The sequence below is a fragment of the Schistocerca nitens genome, chromosome 2 (assembly GCF_023898315.1).
Source record: "Schistocerca nitens isolate TAMUIC-IGC-003100 chromosome 2, iqSchNite1.1, whole genome shotgun sequence".
In the NCBI taxonomy this organism is placed as follows: domain Eukaryota; kingdom Metazoa; phylum Arthropoda; class Insecta; order Orthoptera; family Acrididae; genus Schistocerca; species Schistocerca nitens.
This window is the reverse complement of record NC_064615.1, coordinates 343,401,287-343,421,504: the sequence shown is the minus strand read 5'-3', so window position 1 is coordinate 343,421,504 and position 20,218 is coordinate 343,401,287. Positions and strand designations below refer to the sequence as shown.

Sequence of the window (20,218 nt, the reverse complement as noted above, 5' to 3'; positions counted from 1 at the left end):
TGGGTTTCATGCATCCTGTTGTTAGCCTGCATGTTTCATTAAGGACGGTAGTGACTTTTTTGGCATGTGTGGATCGACACCATACAGGGCATGCATATTTTGCCGTGGCGAAGCAAAGTGCTTGAGCAGTTGTTCGTAGTACAGTCGGACTAGCTCCCCATTTACTATTTGTCAGTTTTCTTAAAATATTGTTCCTGGCAGCAGCTTTTTGGCAGGTTTTTTCACAGTGATATATGTACATCAGTGATCTATCCAGCACGACACCAAGGTATGTTGGTTTGTCCGTATGGTCCAGTTTGTTGCCATTCCAGGTGACGTTCAGCTTCCTGTTTGCCTGTTTTGTGCGGAGGTGGAAAGTGCTAACCTGTGTCTTAGATGGATTTGGTTTGAGGGAGTTCTCTTTATAGTATTCAGACATTACTTGTAGCGAGCTTTCTAATTTCTCTTCTACGTCCTCGAAGCTATTTCCTTGCGCTGTAATGGCCAGATCATCGGCATACAAGAAATGGGTAGTACGTTCCGGTGTTGGTTGATCATTGGTGTATAGGTTAAATAGTAGGGGGGCCAGCACGCTGCCCTGGGCGAGACCGTTCTTTTGTCAACGCCATCGGCTTTTTTTTCCGTCCAGCATTACATAGAACTGTTTGTTTTGCAGCAGAGATTCGATGATTTTTGTGAACTGATGATCCTTAAATGTATAGTACAGTTTTTTCATGAGCTTTCTGTGGTTGACGGTGTCGTATGCAGAACTTAAGTCCACCAATGCTACACCTGTTATTTGTTTGTTTTCAAACCCTTCCTCTATGTCTTCTGTGAGTGTTAGGATTTGACTGGTGCATGATTTCCAGGGTCTGAATCCAGCCTGTTTGGGAATGAGCTTTTTGACTGCGATATTTGCTATGCAGTTTAGGATTATTCGTTCGTACAGTTTGTACAGATGGCACAGGAGTGCTATTGGGCAGTAGTTCTTCGGTTGACCTGTGTCTTTGCCAGATTTTAGTAGCACCACTACCTTTGATTTCCTCCACATCTGTGGGATCTTACACGTTTTTAAGCAATGATTAAAGAGCTGCAGGATCCATTGCTTGGCACTAGGTCTGAGCTGTTTGATCTGTTCCATGCATATATCGTCGACTCCCGCTGCTTTCCCGTTTTTCATTGAGTTCATTCCATGATTAAGATCTTTCATGGTAAATGGTATTTCAAACATGCTTGACTCTTGACTCTGAATTCTGCTGATTTTTATTTTCTGACATTTCTTGTTGGGTTTTCCATTTAGTAGGAGCTGAGGGGCAATTTGATTGGCTGTTACTGAAGAGCATTGTTTAGCTGTCCCAAAGTCACAATTAAGTTTTTTTATTAAGTTCCTAGCGACTTTGCTACTGTGGGTCATATCCATTCTTTCCAGAGTTTCGACCCATTTCCTTTGTCTTGATTCACTAATCATTTCCATTAGTGTTTCTCCACATTGGACTACTTCTTCACTAAAGGGGTCCTGTTCGTAAAGCATTTCGTACTTCCTCAGGATGTTCTTTGATTCTTCAGAGAGACCTGGGATGAAATGCTCTCTGCAGCCTCGGGGTATGTGTCTTCGAGGAATCTTTTGGAGGGTCTCTACGAATGTTTGATAATTTTCTGGAATTGGGTGTAGATTTTTTATTTCTGCATCCAGTTCCACAGCATATTCTGTCCATTGAGCTTTTTTACAGTTGAAGCGTCTGCGGAATGGTATTTTTGTTGTCCTCAAAGCAGCGTATATTTGGATTCCGATAGGTCGGTGTTGTGTTTTAGGAAGAGGTGCCTATGCAGTTTTTAAGCATTGGTCTTCCATGTTTGCGCTTACAAAACAAATATCAGGGTTGTATTCACGCTTCCAGATTTTGCTGCTGAATGAGCATGGTAGCTTGGGATCATGGATCAGGGATAAGTTATTTATTTCCGCCCACTGCTCTAATTTATGTCCGTTGTCGTCTGTATGTTTGTAGCCCCATGATGTGCTGTGGCAGTTGAAGTCTCCTAAGATGAACTGTGTTTTCTGGTTGTTGAAGTTTGGCGGCAAAGTCAGGTTGAATTTCTCTCCGGGCGGCTTGTATACTGACGTTACGGTGAAGGTGCTACATTCGACAGTCAGTAATTCTATGTTATTGTATGTAGTTCTGTTTGTTGATATTATTGCCATCTCAGGTTTTGTGAAGACAGCGCTGCCATATTTAGGATGTGGATTTTCTATGGCTAATTTCATTCCTTCTATTTCTGGTCTTATTGCCCCTTCTTTCTTGTGTGTTTCTTGTATACACAGTATGTCCCATTTGTGCGTGTGGCAAAGTTGTGATATGATTTGTTGTTTGTTTTTGGTGGTACCCTCTACGTTTAGGCTTGCAATCGTCAGAGTTGGTGAAATAATGGTATAAAAAGAGCTGGCATGTATGAATTGTTAAGTTATTGCAATATTGGGCTGATAGAACTGTATCTTGACCAAGCAAGATTATTTGTAATTTTTAATGTGAACAACGGTTCTTATCAGACAGTGATCTGATTTGTTTCATATCTTGTGGCTAGTGTACCTGTTCAGCACCCTCTAAGGTAATTGTGTGGTTGCTGTATTTGTTTTGGGATTTGGCACTCTCTGAAGTAACTGAAAGGTTGCTTAACAGGCACAAGAGACTTTGACAGAACATATCTTTGTCATACACCATATGTTGCCTGAAAATTAACAAAGACTTTTACCTGATTTATTTTATGGTTGCACCATATTGGAACTGTTAAGGTGAGCCTTGTGTAGAATTATCATTACTTGCAGAATGATTGTGGCGAGTGACAGTTCATGTAGGACTTCAGTGGGGTGTGTTTGCCAACATCTGAAGAGGTAGAATTTTGCTTTAGTTGTTTAACTTCATGGTCTAAAGAGGCAGCACTTAGATTTTTTTGTTTGTAGTTTTTTATAATTCACTATCGTTGTTTGGGGATTAGTTTTGCTGGCACTAATCCATATCTGACAATAACCTGTTGTAAGAAAATAGAAATCAAATAAAATTTTGATTAATGAAAATGTAACATGGAGATCAAATGGTTCAAATGGCTCTGAGCACTATGGGACTTAACATCTATGGTCATCAGTCCCCTAGAACTTAGAACTACTTAAACCTAACTAACCTAAGGACATCACACAATACTCAGTCATCACGAGGCAGAGAAAATCCCTGACCCCGCCGGGAATCGAACCCGGGCGCGGGAAGCAAGAACGCTACCGCACGACCACACATGGAGATCCTGACTATTTTGAAGCAAAATAGAATTTGCCTCTAATTAATATTGGAACCCCATAGAAAGAATGAATAAAAGAAAATATGTCTTAAAATTAGGCAGAGATATTAAGAATTTTCTGTAAGTTATTTTAGACAATAAAAGTTCAGAGATGCAATTTACCTTTGTTATATCTGTCTGGATGGGAATAATCTTTTAAACTATATTTCATGAAAAGAGATAGAAACTGAAAAATAATTAATCAGTGTAGGTGATAAGCAGAAAAGAAGTAGTTGATCGTAATTCATTAATACGAAAAGAAAGAAAGAAAAATATTTGTTTGCAGTTGGTAAATAACAGAGAGGATACTAAAATTGTTTCAATGACTTGTCGGTAAATTTGATCTGTGCTTTAAAGTTAGCATAAAGTACAAAAAAAGAAGGAAGGTTTGCATTTATTACACCCATTTTAAATAACTATAAGTAAAATAAATTTTATGTTGTTGGGCTTGCTTAATATTTAATATGTTTGCTGTTGAGACCCGGGAGGTAGATTATATCACGAGTATTAATAAAGCTTGAATGTATTATTAGTGTAATTCAGCGATATAGTTACGGTCCAACTGTGCACTGTTACATGGTAATAACTAAACTATAAATAACTATACATTCTGAAATATTGCAAATTATTATTGACTCAAAAGAAGTGAAAAGGATCTACACTTACTAACTTGGCGTCTGAACTAAGCTTTAGTAAAATGTGCTTAATGATTTGTTGATTTAAATTCTATACTACAAGGTGTGTTTATGTGCACGAAAATAAACTTAGATATCTTAATTTATACGAATAATTAGGCTGGAAAACTGAAGTTATTGGCATTACTTTATTTCAATAGTAATGAATACATATACTGAAGGTGTGACATTAAGTATATAGAAAAAGGAGTAGTGTTGATACATTGTTCTGAAGTCTGCATTGAAAGAAATTCACAATTTAATATTAGAAATTAAAACATATACATGCAATATGCTAACAGTATCTGGGTCTTTGTACTAGGTATGCATTCAGTCAGATACAAAAATGCGGAAAATTATATAGTCAAAACATGTTCCGGAAAGGAGTAATGTAGGATCAATACTAGAGGAGCTTTTACTCACCACTTATGCACATAATTGATTATTTACAGAAGTTCTCCTCACAGTAATATACACTGAGGTGACAAAAGTCATGGGATACCTTCTAATATCAAGTCGGACCTCCTTTTGCCCAGCGTAGTGCATCAACTCAATGTGGCACAGGCTCAATAGGTCATTGGAAGTCCCCTGTAGAAATACTGAGCCATGCTGCATAGCTGCAAAACTGCTGCCAGTGCAGGATCCTGTGCACAAACTGGCCTGATAAATGTTTGATAGGATTCATGTCAGGCAACCTGGTTGGCCAAATAATTTGCTCAAATTGTCCAGAATGTTCTTCAAACCAGTCGTGAACAATTGTGGCCCGGTTACAATGGCGCATTGCCATCCATAAAATTTCCATCATTGTTTAGGAATGTGAAGTCCATGAAAGGTTGCAAATGGTCCTAAGTAGCTGAACATAACCATTTCCAGTCAATGATTCATGTAAAAACAGTTGACACAATTTTGGAGCCACCACCAGCTTGCACAGTCCATTGTCGACTGCTTGGATCCATGGCTTAGCGGGTCCTTGCCATACTCTAACACTACCATCAGCCCTTACCAACAAAAATTGGGACTCATCTGACCAGGTCATAGTTTTCCAGTCATTTAGAGTCCAACTGATACGATAATTAGCCCAGGATAGGCACTGCAGGTTTTGTCATGCTGTTAGTAAAGCCACTGACATCAATCATCTGCTGCCATAGCCAATTAATGCCAAATTTTGCTGCACTGTCCTAATTGATAAGTTCGTCATATGTCCCACATTGATTTCTGAGGTATTTCATGCAGTGTTGCTTGTCTGTTAGCACTGGCAACTCTATGCAAATGGCACTGCTCTTGATAATTAAGTGAAGTCCATCGGCCTCTGCATTGTCATGGTGAAAGGTAATGCCTGAAATTTGGTACTCTTGGCACACTCTTGACACTGTGGACCTCAGAATATTGGGTTCTCTAATGATTTCCTAAATGGAATGCCCCATGCATGTAGCTCCAACTACCATTCTGTGTTCAGAGTCTGTTAATTCCTGTTGTGTAGCCATAATCACATTGGAAACCTTTTCACATAAATCACCTGAGTACAAATCACAGATCTGCCAGTGCAATGCCCTTTTTTACCTTGTGTACATGATGATATTATCATCTATATAGTTGCATGTCATTGTCCAATGACTTTTGTCACCCCAGTCCATACAGGTGGTGTTCAGTACATGAATTATTGATTGTGGTCAGCAGACTTTATTTTAGCAGTAGTCCATGAAATACTATTATATTTTACCAACTGTTACGTCATGTGTGATGGTATAAATGATTTTGATCACTGTAGCAATTCATTATAGAGGTACACCACTTGCAATATTGTTAGATTACATGTTCAGGCTTCACTCAGTGTTCACTTACAGTATGTGAGGTATCAAATATATTATTCCGCCACAGTGCAAGTTTTTGCAGCAGAGTTGATATATGACATAGCTACTGTCACTGGCAGTCTGGCTTCTGAGGGCATAGGATAAGCCTGTAACAGGACTGTAGTAATTTGTGCTGGGTGGGTGTATTGGGCAGGTCTTGAACTTTGGTCTAACAGGAATATGATCCCCTTGACAAGCGAGTGGGATTGGGAGTGCTGTAGAGATGGACTGTGATGTTGTGTAGGTTGACTGCTTCACAACTCGACCCATCTGAATCCTTCCCTCCACCATCATCATCTCTGAACTATGCAGAGGTGAGTTATTCTTGCAACACATCTTTTGCTCCTGTAATTGTTCTGGCCTCGGACTGTCCCCACACCGTCCACTTAGTTTCCCCTTCCTCCGTCCTGTCACCCCGTCTTAATTCACATCCCCGTATCACCTGCAGCATGTGCCATTCTGCACCAGCTCTGACATACATGCGTCAAACGCCTAGCCTGTGCACCTGCCACTCCCCTTCCCCCACTCCCCCACCCCCACCCCCCACCCCTATTTCTAGCTAGGAAATCAGTTGACTCCCTGTGAGCCACTAGCCACCCATCCCCCAGTTCTCCTCCCTCCCTCTACGCATCCCACCTGCACAACACCGAGCGAGGTGGCTCAGTGGTTAGCACACTGGACTCGCATTCGGGAGGACGACGGTTCAATCCCGTCTCCGGCCATCCTGATTTAGGTTTTCCGTGATTTCCCTAAATCGTTGCAGGCAAATGCCGGGATGGTTCCTTTGAAAGGGCACGGCCGATTTCCTTCCCAGTACTTCCATAACCCGAGCTTGCGCTCCGTCTCTAATGACCTCGTTGTCGATGGGACGTTAAACACTAACAACCACCACCACCACCACCACCACCACCACCTGCACAACAACCCCCACCACAACATAGTCTATCTGCCTGAAATGCAATGCTGGTACTGTGCATCCATCCGGCTCCATATAGGGCACAGGCATATGCACTTGTGTGTGTGTGTGTGTGTGTGTGTGTGTGTGTGTGTGTGTGTGTGTGTGTGTGTGTGTAGGGTGGGGGGGTGGGGGGTTCTTACTCTAGCTCAAAGGATTACCCAGAAAGCTAGGAAGTTTTCTTTCTGTTTGTGTGTGCCTATCAACAACTCCACACTTTTCAGTGTGTGGTCTCCTTTAGTCCAAAAGTATTAAGATATCACAATTCTGTTTTTGCCCAAATCAATTGTGAAAAAAAATCCTCACTAAATGACATAACAGCTCTTTTCATACCTATATTAATTATAGAGGTATCAGTATCAACTTTGCTTTGTCAAATGGAAATACAGTAATTTCTGCTACAAAGGTTGCAGTTGTAAATGAGACTAATACCAGATCATTTCACTCTTCAGAATCCGATTACTAGTTTTGGAGTAATTACAATATTTAGCACTCAGGACTTCTCTTGTTTTGAACATGAAACCAATTGCTGTACTATGTGAATGTTTGCATTGTTACATAAAACAGTTGCATCAGGCTGATGGGATGTTCCAGCCCAACACAGGTAAGAGAGTCTCCTAACAAAAGAGGGGTAACTTCCTGGCAGATTAAAACTGTGTGCCGGACCGAGACCCGAACTCGGGACCTTTGCCTTTCGCGGGCAAGTGCTCTACCAACTGAGCTACCCAAGCATGACTCACGCCCCGTCCTCACAGCTCTACTTCTGCCAGTACCTCGTCTCCTACCTTCCAAACTTTACAGAAGCTCTCCTGCGAACCTTGCAGAACTAGCATTCCTGAAAGAAAGGATATTGTGGAGACATGGCTTAGCCACAGCCTGGGGGATGTTTCCAGAATGAGATTTTCACTCTGCAGCAAAGGTCCCGAGTTCGAGTCTCGGTCCGGCACACAGTTTTAATCTGCCAGGAAGTTTCATATCAGCGCACACTCTGCTGTAGAGTGAAAGTCTCAAAAGTGGGGTAGTCGAGAAAAGTTTAACTTAAAACTGATACTAATCACACTTGGCTCCATGTGATTGGATCGACACACTAGCTAGAAGGCAAATGATGTGGCATCCAAAGATCCATCTAGTTAACTACAGTAACAGTTCTGTTTCTTCCAGAGCCTTGAAAGAAAGGTATATGTTAAAAATTGGAGGATTTGTAAAATAATTTGTGAATAATAAATTGGCATCCTTAATTTAATGCCCAGGTACATACTTAACGATAGTACAACAGCGCCAGCAACAAAAAGGAAATCACATAAAAACAAGGCGATAAACACATCCTTGATATTCCGTTTATGTCATCAAGTATTTGAAATGCCCACTGTCTACTGCAATACACATTTGCAATCGTTTGTGCAAGGTCAGACTCAAAAGATTTCTTAGGTATCATTGCATATGCTGCAACACCGTAATGTTTTAAATCCTCTTGGATCATCAGCACTTGTGCTTATACTTCATCTTTGAGTTTATACCAGAGAAAAAAGTCAAATAGTGTCAAATCAGATGTGAACAAGCAGGCCTTCATACTAGGTGCTCAATTTCCTATCCCCAACCAAGTAGCGAGCGTGATAGCCATCGAGTTGGTACCACATACATCTACGTATTTCAAGTGGTACTTCCTCTGGAGAGTTGGTAGCACTTCATTAAGAAATAGTATATATCTTTTACCTGTTAAGGCTTCTTCAATATCTTGCACCAAATGTTCACACTCCACTGCCTCTGATGTTCAACTTACTTCAAGCAGTGTATATTCTCAGCTGGCCTATAATGCGTATTTCTGACAAACAACATTCCATTATTTCTAGAGATAGCTTCAGTGGTAAAGAGAATTCTTTGGGGGGAGGGGAGTAACCTATTGTCCTGATGTCTCATCAGAATTAACTGACAAGAGTTCCGTGCATCTTCTGCAATTTCTCTGATCAGTCCGCTGATGAAGTGACATGCTACAGATGGAAGCTGTTGGAAAGCAAAAAACACTTGGCTGGTTTATTTCAGAGGCACTCGAAGTTTGTCTGGAGCTCACTTGTGGCTTATGAGTAACTGTTGCCAGAACGTCTGTTTTGTTCACCTCATTGCAGTCTTGCTCTTTATCACACCCACCCCTTCCCCCCTCCCCCATTCACTTTGGTGTACAACTCAGTGGTTCTCTTCATGTTCCTTCTGCTTACTCCATAAAAAAGTAGCATGTCTAACTTTCTCTCAGTTTGTGAAAGACATTTATGTTCTCAAACTAACCAGTATTCAACACATGTGAACAACAAAGCCAGAATGAAAGATAAATTTCCTGTGTGCCTCTTTTATGCCAGTATCATGACAATTTTCTCCTTATTCAACATGGTGTAGTTCTTTACTTGGGTGCGAAATCATGAACTTCCGCATAATACAATTCAGTTTCATGTTCAAAACAGATAATCCTTAGTTCTAAATATTGTAATTATTCCAAAACTAGTAATTGTATTTTGAGGAGTAAAATGCTGTTGAATTTACCTTTTTTAAAACTTTAATAAAAGCAGCAGTAGTAAAGTAGGTATTGTATCTCTGTACTTAATACAGCTATGAAAAGAGACTACATGTCGAAGGAAACGAGAAAAATGATCATTTAGTAAGGACTTTCTCAAAATTTATCTGGGTGAACACAGAATTGCAATATATTAAACAGATGCTGAAATATTTGAAGTGAACAGCTTAGCTGCATCATCTTGTATATTGTAAACCAGTAAACCATGTCTTTCCAAAGCTATTACTGTTTCTAGTTAATGAACCAGGGACCATTTCAAAGTATTGTGAAACTAGTGATGTTCGCCTGCTTTTCTTTGTTAATAGTCCTCGGTGTTGACATACTGCATTGTTATACAGGCTGAAAAATGGGGGGGGGGGGGAGTTCAACAGTGACTACTGCAAATGATGTAGCTGACAGTTGCACAGTTGCGCTTCACAGTTCTTTACTTTCACTGTTCACAACCCCTCAATATTACACAGTTATATGGCCAGTTCATTGTTGGTATATGTTGATAAGCTTCATTAATAGGTTGCAGGCATACAAAACATACTGCTACAATAGTTTACTGTTGAACAAGTATGAGCAGTAAAAACCTAACCACACAGTTCGCAGTTCTTGCAGAATAATAAGGTACATGTGACACTATATCTAAAATAATTTGAACAGACATTGTCATTACTTGATCTAACACACGGCCTATTTGTGTTACACTTATTCCACTGTTAAGTTGATGCATTATTGTTAATTTAAGCAATACATCATTCCTATCTGAAAATAATTACGGACTGACTGTGTCGGTACAAAAATCCATCCTTTATATATCCTCACAATAATAGGCACTGAAACTATACGTTGTTTGATGTTTAAGTTACAGAATTTACAATAAAAACATAACTCATTCAATTAACCGAACACATTGAAAAATTCCTCCTTTTTAACAGTTTCTTCTACCACAAAGGCTAGGCCGAAATATTTGTTTAAGTGATGAAATTAACAGATATAGTTATACAGACAATACTTTCGGCAAACCTGGTAATTATTTTGGAATTAATTAAGGGCTGGCTTTGCAGATATGTTTTCGATTAGAACCAAATAAATACTTTAAGAATCCTAGTAGTTCTTCTTCCAAATGTTTATAATTAGTACTCAATTTATATATTTTTTTTAAGTCAACAATAGAATGTAAGTCTCGAAACAATTGCTGATTTCACCCTGTAACGAAGGTGTTAAACCAGGAATGGTCAAAATAAAGTAGGAAATTAATGACATACACTAAACTAAGCACAAAATTAGATCTGGTGCCATATTCCTTAAGACTGAGGGCCAACCTTTCTTCTTGTATGGAAATGCAGATTATATTCGTGCATCTTAATGGTAATTAGGCAAAAATGAAAATAAAATGAATTTAAGGAGGCAGATGGCAAAACAAAAGAGGAAGTAGAGAGATCCCAGCTTGCTTCATCACAAACTCCCCTTACAGTTTAGGCACCACAAAACTATTCAGTTTAAATAATGATAGTGACTTACAGAAGGGTACTGAGACATAGCATATAGTCCTATTAAAGTAAGTATAAGTGTTCATTCACAATTGCTGTCATAGATCAAAGAAATAGAAGCAAATGAAATTAAATGGATTGAAAACTCGTCCGAAAATATGGTATGGCCATTCAGGACACAGCTTTAAAACATAACGTAATTTTTCTGGGATGGAAGTGGAAGTGAAATTAGAAGTACCACACTTGCTGGTATTTTTAGCTTTCAGTTTGGCCTACCTGTGTAACAGTAAAATTATTTTTTTTTTTTTTAGTAATGATGGGAACACTTACACTGAAGCCATTTCGTCAGTGGATACGTTATTTATTAAGCCCAGTCACAAGATTTTTTTTGTCAGTACCTTACAAAGAAAGATACTTATTCATGTAGAGCACATGTTATCTTTTACAATAAAACCAGGTTTTAAGGTTTGTTAGTAAATTAAATTTTACATAATTAAGGAAATAGCTCTATGTTAAGATGTCATCAAGAAGAAAATTGAAATGGATCAAAAACATTTAAAGTGAAATATAGTGCTATTGATACATGATGGTTCAATTTAATTGAACAAAAAAGTAGCTAGTGGACTCATTTTTATCATCAGTGAAAAATAAATAAATAACTAATGCAGATAAGATGCTTACGCTTCATGGTCTGCCACATTTCACATGTATTTGTAAGCGCCAAATGCTGATCCCCGGCAAATTTAAAGCCTAATTTGTATAATTATAGGGTGTTTTTAGATATTTTATCATACTTGTTTTTGACAAATGCATCGCAAATGCATGGCGAGTGGTGTTACAAAATTAAGTTGGTTGCAGTATTGCTGTACTGTGGAAATTATACACCATTCCTTTATCCCATTTTGTCTTCTTCTTCTTCTTCTTCGTCTTCATCATCATCATCTTTTAAGTGCCTAATCCACTAAGAACATTGGTAATTGGTTGCATGATTTGTAGTTTGTACATGGCTGTTCTGAACAGCAATTTTGTGCTCAGTCCAAACTACTGGCTTAAGTTCTGTAGCCAGAATAATCGTCTGTGACCATGACTGTCATCAGTCTTTCCTGGAAGTATTAGTTGCAACAGGTTATATGTTGTTGCACATTATCTGGCCAAAGTATTTGAGATTTCCCCTCTTTACGTTATTGAGAGTTTCTAAATATTTGTGCATAGGCACAGTATTACCACATTTGTGACTTTATCTGTCCTTGGTATCCTTAATATCCTTTAATATATCCACATTCAGATGGTTCAAATTTCTTACCTAATACTGCCAGAAGTGCCCATGACTCAACTAAAATAGAGTAGGATGCTGAACACATAGTATCAAAGTAGTTGAGTGTAAAGTGTGATACTTATGTCGCGGCTAGTCAGAACTTTCATATTCTGCAAAGAATGTGACTTGGTCGATTAAGACGCAAATTTCTTGAGAGATGTCCCCATTAATCATTGATCTGACACCCCAAATATTTATGTGATGAAACCTTTCACTGCAGATATTTTGTATTATTGCTAGTATTAATTCCAAAGCTTGTTGCCTCTGATACTTTGCTCTGTAATAAGAAATGCAGCGATATATTCATCTTTTATGTACTTGGTTTTGATGTAGGTATGTCTTGGAGTCTTCAGAGAGCCAGAATGGATGGTCTAGCTCAAATGGGGATGCTGTTACAGATGATTACGATCCATTCGCAAGCACACCAACAAATAATGCCATGCCTGGTAAGTTCTGTTGGCATTTAAAAATGTAAAGCATTAGATATTAAGCTTGTCTCACCTTTGAGAACAGACTGTCACGTACCCGCTGGCCAACCTGTGGTCTTTCTCAAATGATTGTAAAGAAACTATTCTGTGAAAAAAAAATGATTCTTGCACATCTTATAGTTCCATTCGTCAGCTTCATGATGAACTCACTATCATTTCATTAATGGTCATGTTCACTGTGATATTTCAGAATTAAGCAAACTACTGAAAGAATTTCAGAAAGTCAGCAGTGAAAAATAGAGTACACTATGAATTTGCATTTGGTACATGTTAGGTTGTATGTTGCTGCATATGGAAGGTAGCTAATACATTCAAGTTTTCTTTGAAGAATTTGCTTTCTTTCATCAGACTCAAGAAAATTGTTTTATCCCAGCGAAAAAACCATAATGAAATAGTCACAAAATTCCTCGTATCTCGTAAATGGTTTCAGAAATCAAAACAAGATTTGAACAAAGGGTAGTACGCAAAGAGGAGAGTATTTCACCAGAAGATTAATATGCAAAACTTTATATATACCAATATATTGAAGTGACAACATATTTTTTTCTGTGTAACGATGTAATATTTAAGCACCATCGATAGCTGGGGAAATGAGTATTACTGTGGGTTTGGAAAAATATATATGTGAAGAGTGTACAGGGTCAATCCATACCGAGTGGTCCAAGAAAAAATAATTGTTTGCTTGACCATCTCAGAAAAATATTAAATTTGCTGGGTGAATTCCCCAATGTTTAGTAGCTACAATTTTTTTTTTTTTTAATTTAGTGCTTATTATTTAGAAATGGCGGCCATATTTGTCCCAGGCCGCATGCGTTTTTTCGTATTTTCAAGTATCTACATTTTTTACAATTATTCAATAGTGGATTGTACTAAGCCTTTAAGATAAAATGCATTTAGTTCAGCACACTCTGGGCTACAAATTAACATCATTATCACTTAGCTGAATGTATTCTTTAGTATATTTTTAATAGTTCAAAGGTATTAGCCATACATTTCAAAAAAACTCTATTTTTGAACAGTAGTTTTCCAAAGAAGGAGTAATTTCTCAGCTTTAATATTTTTTGTACTATTACACTGTATAGTATAGTTACTTTTTATAGAGTATCAATGGTGAGCAGCTTACACTTTAAAAAATATGTTTATTTCTATACCAAGAATGGACATTTTCATAAACTATTGACTTGTCTTTCCATTAGATGCTATTACATGATCGTATCGCAATTTCAAATGCATCAGAATGTTAGTGAGATGAATAGAGTTTAATATTTATAAACTCATCCCTATTTTGGTGAAGGAAACTGATTAATGTGGCGACTTATGTGTTACTCAAAACTCATCACTGATAATGTTTCCTGAAGTAAAATGAAGATTATGATAAGTCTGGGGAAAATAAATTGCTATTTCTGTTGAAATTTTGATGGAATCCTATACCCCAGTTTGTTTTTAATAACGAATGATATGGATTTAAACTTAATAACAGATTTTATTTCTATACCTCATAATTTAAGAAAAATGAAACCAATTAACAGCACACGGCATGCTATCTTTCCTTTGCTATCTCTGTACAGAATGAAAAATTGTACTTTTTCACCACAAACCTATTTCAGTTTATCAAAGAATTTGGTAATTTGTTTACACTTTCATGGGTAATTGAGAGGATTTTGCAAATTTAAATGTTTTCATATTTCTTAGATCACTGAGCTACAGAAATGAAATTCTTTGGGCAGTGTCAATGTACATAATTCATAATTAAAAACACTCTGGGGTATTGGATTCTGTTAAAATTTCAACAGAAGTAGCTATTTTTTCGCCATATTTCTTGTTCCCTTTATTTCTCTTCAGAGAGGCGTTATCAGTGATGATTTTTGAGTAATACATGAGTTCTGTTGTTGGCATGTTCAAATCAGCTTCTTTGGGCAGAACACAGCAGAGTTTGTAAATATTCATCTCACTAACATTCTAATACAGCTGAAATTGTGATGGACTGATAAAACAGCAACTCATGAAAAGATATGTCAGTAGTTTATAAAAATGCCCATTCTCTTTGTAGAAATAAACTGTATTTTCTTCAGACAGTGGAAGATCCAGGATGGAATACAACAAAACTAAGAAAAGGGTAGTTACTACTCACCAGATAGTCAAGATGTTGAGTAGCAGATAGGCACAACCAAAAGACTGTTGGAAGGGGGGTTTCGGCCAACAAAGTCTCCATTGGAAATAGATCGTGCGCACGTACACATATCTGACCGCAGTCTGTGTTTACTGAGGCCAGACCGCGAGCAGCAGCATGTGATGGGAGAAACAACAGGGTGGTGGGGCAAGAAGGAGCAGGGAGGAGGAGGGATAGCAGGGTAGGGGTGAGGGATGGTAAAGTTCTGCTTGTGGGAGCATACAGAGACAAGGTGAAGAGAGGGTAGGACAGCTAGATGCAGTCGGGAGGTTAGACAGAGGCCAGTGGGGGAGGGGGGGGGGGAGTAGAAAAGGAGAGAAGTAAAAGGACTGTGGGTGCATTAGTGGAATAGAGGGCTGTGTACTGCTGGAATGGAAACAGGGAAGAGGCTAGGTTGAAGCAGGGAGGGTTACAGGAACATAGTTTATATTGCAGGGAGAGTTCCCACCTGCGCAGTTCAGAAAAGCTGGTATTGGTGGGCAGCATCCAGGTGGCACAGGCTGTGAAGCAGTCACTGAAATGAAGAATGTCATCTTGGGCGGCATGCTCAGCATCGAGGTGGTCCAGCTGTTTCTTGCCCACAATTTGTTGATGCTCATTAATGCGGGCAGCCAGCTTGTTGGTTGGTCCTGCCCTGGTAGAATGCAGCACAGTGGTTGCAGTTTAGCTTGTAGATCACATGATTGGTTTCACAGGTAGCCCTGCCTTTCATAGGATAAAATTACCAAATAAGCAGCAACCAGTCGCAAGATCATGTTTTCTTTATTTAATTTCGCAAATCGATTTCAACTGATTAACAGCCGTCATCAGTGCTACAAATACAAGAATAAAAATAAAAATAATGAATAACAGTGACCAAATGAATAAATGTACATAAAGCAAAATTAAATGTATATAGACGCCTTAAACCATTTAAAATGCACATACAAATTTACCTTTCAACGTGTATGTTCCCTGAGTAGTAACACTGTCTTAAACAGACGTCAAACATAGAGTGATACATAGAGAATTGACTATGACAACGAGAAACCAAAAGGGGCCATGCAAAGCAAACCCGCCCTCTATGCAAAAAATATAGCTAAAATAAAAAGGAGAAGAAGAAATGACTTACAAAGTGCGGTAAAATATAATGAAAAAATACTGAAAAATGTTCAAAATGGATACATTGACAAAGATTTTGTCAATCACATAGTACAGTTATATACACCAAAAAGCGATTGTACAAATAAGTAAAAATAGGTGAGAAACACACCATATAAAAAATTTTAAAAAACTTAAAAAAAATTTTTTTAATTTAAAAAAAAAATTATTTATCATATTATCGAAGAGCAAAAGTTAATCATAATGCCAAAATGTAAAAACGGTGTTGGCATCCATCTAGCGTACAGTAAATGATATTCAGGAAGATCGGATTTTTTTTCCGGCAGATGGAGCCACATTGCTGAATGCACATGTAAAGTAAACTAAGTTGAGATAAGAAAATTACGGACATGAACGAAACAAACTTATTAAAGAAACAAGACCAAATGTAGAAATAAAGTGCTAGCACATTTCATACATGGGAGAAAATTAACACAGGCTCGATAGGATGAATTGAGAACTCGTAGGGGCTCTTACGGTGTGCTCGTATATCATGAGACGTGAATCCACACCATATGTCTGTCGGTGTAGCCGACAAAGATGGCAAAAACCCAACTAAAGGGCGCCAACGCAAACTTAGTCACAATAACATAATTCATATCACTGATCTATTTATCTCCCCCCCCCCCTCCTTTCACTCTTCCCTCCTCCACCCCCCCCCCCCCCCGCCCTCCCCCTCGTTCTTCCTTGTCCTACCAATCAAGCAAATGCTCGGCGAAGAGCTCCCAAAAATGAACTCCCCTCACATTTACTTGCTCATTGAGAAGGCACACGCTAGCTGACCTATGATGACAAAAGATCTCTATATACTCTAGCAAATCAAGATAATTTCCCTTTTCTGCTCTATTTTATAACCTCACATGCGTCTCAATTTGAGGGAGTTCATGTCCACTATTTATAATGTGGGCTGCAAAACTCGACCTATCAGCCGCGTACTTTCTGTCAACGGCGACATGTTCAGCAAATCTAGTTTCAATTTTTCGTCCAGTCTGACCTACGTAACATGCTTCGCAGCTTGGACAAAGTATTTTTTAAACCCCAGACTGGTGTAAAACTTTTACTTTATCTACGTCATGATCTAAAATTTGTCCCAAATTATTCTTAGTTGAAAAAGCAATCTTAACCTTGAGTTTCCTAAAAATAGCTGCAACTTTAAGACAAACTGCCCCATAGTATGGTAAAGAAATATATTTCATTGCTTCATTTTTCCCTACAATTACTTCATTTGCTCGTATGTCTTTATATTTATTGGCAAATTTTTCATAAATTTTTTGAACAAAGGGTAGCGGATAATCATTAGATTTAGCTATGGAAAAAATAATATCTAACTCAGTTTTACGATCCTCTTCAGAAAGTGGGGTACAGGAAACACGATTAAATGCAAATGTGAACGCCACTTTACCTGCTTTTTTCCCCCCCTCAGTAACTGTAAAATTTTACCATGAGTGAGAAGTGTGGACTCTGTCACAGGTTTGTGAGTAGTGGGTTATGGTGTGGGATTTGTTCAAAGTATTTTCATTGGGGGGGGGGGGGGGGATGCAGTGGAGAAGCCAGTGGTCATTTTAGTGAGATCCTCTCCTGGGAATGCATAATCTGTAGTAGAAATAAATTGATAGAGGAGCAGGAGCGTAAGATCTGTGCCCTTCAGGTGCAGTTACAACGTGCCGAGGAGGAACTAGATAGGTTGAGGAGGGTGAAGGGCGGTGGGGAATGGGAACTGGCAGTTGGCAAGAAGGCAGCTAGGAAGAGGCGGTGTTCAGTTTTACTTTGCCTATATGCAATAAATTTGACCAACTGTCAGAGTTCAGTGGAGAGGAGCCTCGTGCAGCTGTAGATGTAGGGAACATGCAGCAGCCCTCAGCAGTTAGGAGGCCTAGGCTAGTTGCGAAGTCTAGCAGGAAGAAGGTTCTGCTGCTAGGTAGTTCTCACGTTAGAGGTTTCTCAGGGAGTTCCCTATGGGGTGGAGGAGTTGCTATGTACGTAAAAAACAGTATTTCATTTGGGTCCATAGATGTATCACGGCACTGCACTGAACAGGTATTTGAGTGTTTTGCAGGGGCAGCTGAATTTAATGAAACTAAACTTCTAATTGTTGTTGTTTATAGGTCCCCTAACTCCGACTTCAGAACATTTCTGCTCAAGCTAGAGAGGGTTCTTGATTCACTTTGTTGGAAGTACCAGAAATTAGTTATATGTAGTGATTTCAATATTAATTTTGTATATGATGGTGCAAGAGAAAGGATGTTGGTAGAACTCCTAAATTCATATGATCTGATGTAGACTGCATTTTTTCCAACTAGGGTGCAGGACAACAGTAGCACAGCCATAGACAATATTTTCTTTCATTCTTCATTACTAGATGGGCATTCTGTTAGTAGAAGTGTGGATGGCCTTTCAGACCCTGTTGCACAAATTTTAACACTAAAAGGCTTTTGTACTCAAACCAATGTCATGTTTAATTACGAACTATGTGTTGTTGTTGTGGTCTACAGACCAGAGACTGGTTTGATGCAGCTCTCCATGCTACTCTATCCTGTGCAAGCTTCTTTATCTCCCAGTACCTACTGCAATTTACATCCTTCTGAATCTGTTTAGTGTATTCATCTCTTGGTCTCCCTCTACGATTTTTACCCTCCACACTGCCCTCCAATACTAAATTGGTGATACCTTGATGCCTCAGAATATGTCATACCAAGTGATCCCTTCTTCTAGTCAAGTTGTTCCACAAACTTCTCTTCTCCCCAATCCCATTCAATACCTCCTCATTAGTTACGTGATCTACCCATCTAATCTTCAACAGTCTTCCGTAGCACCACATTTCGAAAGCTTCTATTCTCTTCTTGCTAAACTATTTATCGTCCACGTTTCACATCCATACATGGCTACACTCCATACAAATACTTTCAGAAACGACTTCCTGACACTTAAATCTATACTCAAAGTTAACAAATTTCTCTTCTTCAGAAATGCTTTCCTTGCCATTGCCAGTCTACATTTTATATCCTCTCTACTTCGACCATCATCAGTTATTTTTCTCCCCAAATAGCAAAATTCCTTTACTAATTTAAGTGTCTCATTTCATAATCTAATTCCCGCATCATCACCCGATTTAATTCGACTACATTCCATTATCCTCGTTTTGCTTTTGTTGATGTTCATCTTATATCCTCCTTTGAAGACACTGTCCATTCGGTTCTTCTGATCTTCCAGATCCTTTGCTGTCTCTAACAGAATTGCAATGTCATCGGCAAACCTCAAAGTTTTTATTTCTTCTCCATGGATTTTAATTCCTAATCCGAACTTTACTTTTGTTTCCTTTACTGCTTGCTCAATATACAGCTTGAATAACATCGGGGATAGGCTACAACGCTGTCTCACTCCCTTCTCAACCACTGCTTCTCTCTCTTGCCCCTCAACTCTTATAACTGCCATCTGGTTTCTGTACAAATTGTAAATAGCCTTTCGCTCCCTCTATTTTACCCCTGCCACCTTCAGAGTTTGAAAGAGTATTCCAGTCAACATTGTCAAAAGCTTTCTCTAAGTCTACAAATGCTAGAAACATAGGTTGGCCTTTCCTTAATCTAGCTTCTTAGATAAGTCGTAAGGTCAGTATTGCCTCACGTGTTCCAACATTTCTACGGAATCCAAACTGATCTTCCCTGAGGTCGGCTTCTACCAGTTTTTCCATTCGTCTGTAAAGAATTCGTGTTAGTATTTTGCAGCCGTGGCTTATTAAACTAATAGTTCAGTAATTTTCACATCTGTCAACACTTGCTTTCTTTGGGATTGGAATTATTATATGCTTCTTGAAATCTGAGGGTATTTCGCCTGTCTCATACATCTTGCTCACCAGATGGTAGAGTTTTGTCAGGGCTGGCTCTCCCACGGCTATCAGTAGTTCTAATGGAATGTTGTCTACTCCCGGGGCCTTGTTTCGACTTAGGTGTTTCAGTGTTCTGTCAAACTCTTCATGCAGTATCATATCTCCCATTTCATCTTCATCTACATCCTCTTCCATTTACATAATATTGTCCTCAAGAACATCGTCCTTGCATAGACCTTCTATATACTCCTTCCACCTTTCTCCTTTCCCATATTTGCTTAGAACTGGGTTTCCATCTGAACTCTTGATATTCATGCAAGTGGTTCTCTTTTCTCCAAAGGTAATTTATTAAATTCAATATCTCTTGTTACCCAAGGATTTCTGTTAGCCCTTGTCTTTTTACCTACTTGATCCTCTGCTGCCTTCACTATTTCATCTCTCAAAGCTACCCATTCTTCT

The 20,218-nt window shown here is 38.7% G+C and overlaps 1 protein-coding gene across 2 annotated transcripts in view; it reads left to right on the top strand.

Moving 5' to 3' along the window:
- The window catches only part of LOC126236151 (WD repeat and HMG-box DNA-binding protein 1), a 172,918-nt gene that overhangs the window by 96,496 nt on the left and 56,204 nt on the right, over positions 1-20,218 (top strand). For both annotated transcript variants that reach the window (XM_049945236.1, XM_049945235.1), the window contains exon 15: positions 12,472-12,584. In XM_049945236.1, the coding sequence (XP_049801193.1) occupies positions 12,472-12,584 (113 nt within the window). The remainder of the gene's footprint in view (positions 1-12,471; positions 12,585-20,218) is intronic.